The sequence below is a fragment of the Cricetulus griseus genome, chromosome 5 (assembly GCF_003668045.3).
Source record: "Cricetulus griseus strain 17A/GY chromosome 5, alternate assembly CriGri-PICRH-1.0, whole genome shotgun sequence".
NCBI lineage: Eukaryota > Metazoa > Chordata > Mammalia > Rodentia > Cricetidae > Cricetulus > Cricetulus griseus.
The window spans coordinates 152,820,235-152,822,810 of record NC_048598.1 but is presented as its reverse complement, the minus strand read 5'-3'; the positions used below and the strand labels follow the sequence as shown (position 1 = coordinate 152,822,810).

At 64.5% G+C, this 2,576-nt stretch overlaps 1 protein-coding gene across 1 annotated transcript; it reads left to right on the top strand.

Moving 5' to 3' along the window:
• The first annotated feature begins 917 nt into the window (after positions 1–917).
• Positions 918–2,357, top strand: Foxg1 (forkhead box G1). The gene has a single exon (XM_027416321.2). It carries the CDS (start codon positions 918–920, stop codon positions 2,355–2,357), a length of 1,440 nt encoding a protein of 479 aa, XP_027272122.1.
• The last annotated feature ends 219 nt before the right edge of the window (positions 2,358–2,576 follow it).

Genomic DNA, 2,576 nt, shown 5'->3' with positions numbered 1-2,576 from the left:
TAAATATTGACGCGCAAAGGAAAATAATCCCATACAGGGAGGAAGCCGCAGGCGAGCGGCCGGGGTCCGGGGCGCACGCCCCGCGCTAATCCTGGCCGGGTGGGCGAGCTCCCGCCGATCCCCGCGCGGCTCCGGGCCCGGGCCCGCCACCCGGAGGGGGCAGGCGCAGGGGGCGGGTCCGGGGCGGGGCGGGGATGGGCGGGCCCTGGGTTGCCGATTGGTCGACGGCCAGCTAGACGCTCCCGCACGCCGCCGGCTGTGATTGGTGCAGCGGTAGGAAAGGTTAAACCAAAAATTTTTTTACAGCCCTAGTGTGCGCCTGTAGCTCGGAAAATTAATTGTGGCTATAGCCGCCTCGATCGCTGTCTCCCAGCCTCGCCGCGGCCGCTCCGGGACGCGCCCGCCCGCCGCCCGGCTCTCCCCCCCTTCGGGCTGCCGCTGCTGCTGCTGTGACTGCTGCGGCGCGAGGAGGAGGAGGAGGCAGCGGGGGAGGGGGAGGCCGGGCGCGGAACGGAGCGGGGCGCTGCACCCCGGGCGGCGGGTTGCTTCTGCCTCTTGCTTTTTTTATTTCTCCTCTCTCTCTCTCTCTCTCTCTCTCTCTCTCTCTCTCTCTCCTCTCTCTCTCTCTCTCTCTCCCTCCCTCCCTCTAGCTCTCCCTCTCGCTCTCTCTCGCTCTCTCTCTTTCGCTCTCTCTAATTTTTGAGGGGTGGTTGCAGCTTTTGCTACATGCCTTGCCAGCGCCGGAGCCTGCGGTCCAACTGCGCTGCTGCCGGAGCGCTCAGTGCCGCCGCGCCGCCGCCGCCGCCGCCACCACCCCCGCTCCCCCCGCGCCCCGCTTCGAACCCACCGGCCGCCCGCCGCGCCGCTACACGGCTACCGCGCCGCCGCCGCCGCCGCCGCCCCCCGACGCCTGGGTGATGCTGGACATGGGAGATAGGAAAGAGGTGAAAATGATTCCCAAGTCCTCGTTCAGCATCAACAGCCTGGTCCCTGAGGCCGTCCAGAACGACAACCACCACGCGAGCCATGGTCACCACAACAGCCACCACCCCCAGCATCACCATCATCATCATCACCACCACCACCCGCCGCCGCCCGCGCCCCAGCCGCCACCGCCGCCCCAGCAGCAGCAGCAGCCGCCCCCGACCCCGCAGCCCCCGCAGGCACGAGGCGCCCCGGCAGCCGACGACGACAAGGGCCCGCAGCCGCTTCTGCTCCCTCCGCCCGCAACCCTGGACGGGGCCAAGGCCGACGCGCTGGGAGCCAAAGGCGAGCCGGGCGGTGGGCCCGCAGAGCTGGCGCCCGTCGGGCCGGACGAGAAGGAGAAGGGCGCCGGTGCCGGGGGGGAGGAGAAGAAGGGGGCGGGCGAGGGCGGCAAGGACGGGGAGGGGGGCAAGGAGGGCGACAAGAAGAACGGCAAGTACGAGAAGCCGCCGTTCAGCTACAACGCGCTCATCATGATGGCCATCAGGCAGAGCCCGGAGAAACGCCTGACGCTTAACGGCATCTATGAGTTCATCATGAAGAACTTCCCCTACTACCGCGAGAACAAGCAGGGCTGGCAGAACTCCATCCGCCACAACCTGTCCCTCAACAAGTGCTTCGTGAAGGTGCCGCGCCACTACGACGACCCGGGCAAGGGCAACTACTGGATGCTGGACCCGTCGAGCGACGACGTGTTCATCGGCGGCACGACAGGCAAGCTGCGGCGCCGCTCCACCACGTCTCGGGCCAAGCTGGCCTTCAAGCGCGGGGCGCGCCTCACCTCCACTGGCCTCACCTTCATGGACCGCGCCGGCTCCCTCTACTGGCCCATGTCGCCCTTCTTGTCCCTGCACCACCCCCGCGCCAGCAGCACTTTGAGTTACAACGGCACCACGTCGGCCTACCCCAGCCACCCCATGCCCTACAGCTCCGTGTTGACTCAGAACTCGCTGGGCAACAACCACTCCTTCTCGACCGCCAACGGGCTGAGTGTGGACCGGCTGGTCAACGGGGAGATCCCGTACGCCACACACCACCTCACGGCCGCTGCGCTCGCCGCCTCGGTGCCCTGCGGCCTGTCCGTGCCCTGCTCCGGGACCTACTCCCTCAACCCCTGCTCCGTCAACCTGCTCGCGGGCCAGACAAGTTACTTTTTCCCCCACGTCCCACACCCGTCAATGACTTCGCAGACCAGCACGTCCATGAGCGCCAGGGCCGCGTCTTCCTCTACGTCGCCGCAGGCCCCCTCGACCCTGCCCTGTGAGTCCTTAAGACCCTCTTTGCCAAGTTTTACGACAGGACTGTCCGGGGGACTGTCTGATTATTTCACACATCAAAATCAGGGGTCTTCTTCCAACCCTTTAATACATTAACATCCCGGGGACCAGACTGTAAGTGAACGTTTTACACACATTTGCATTGTAAATGATAATTAAAAAATAAGTCCAGGTATTTTTTATTAAGCCCTCCCCCCCATTTCTGTACGTTTGTTCAGTCTTTAGGGTTGTTTCCTATTCTAACAAGGTGTGGAGTGTCAGCGAGGTGCAATGTGGGAGAATACATTGTAGAATATAAGGTTTGGACGTCAAATT

Excerpts from the sequence above, each read along its gene's own strand:
- Foxg1 (XM_027416321.2), top strand. The coding sequence starts at position 918 with ATGCTGGACATGGGAGATAGGAAAGAGGTGAAAATGATTCCCAAGTCC.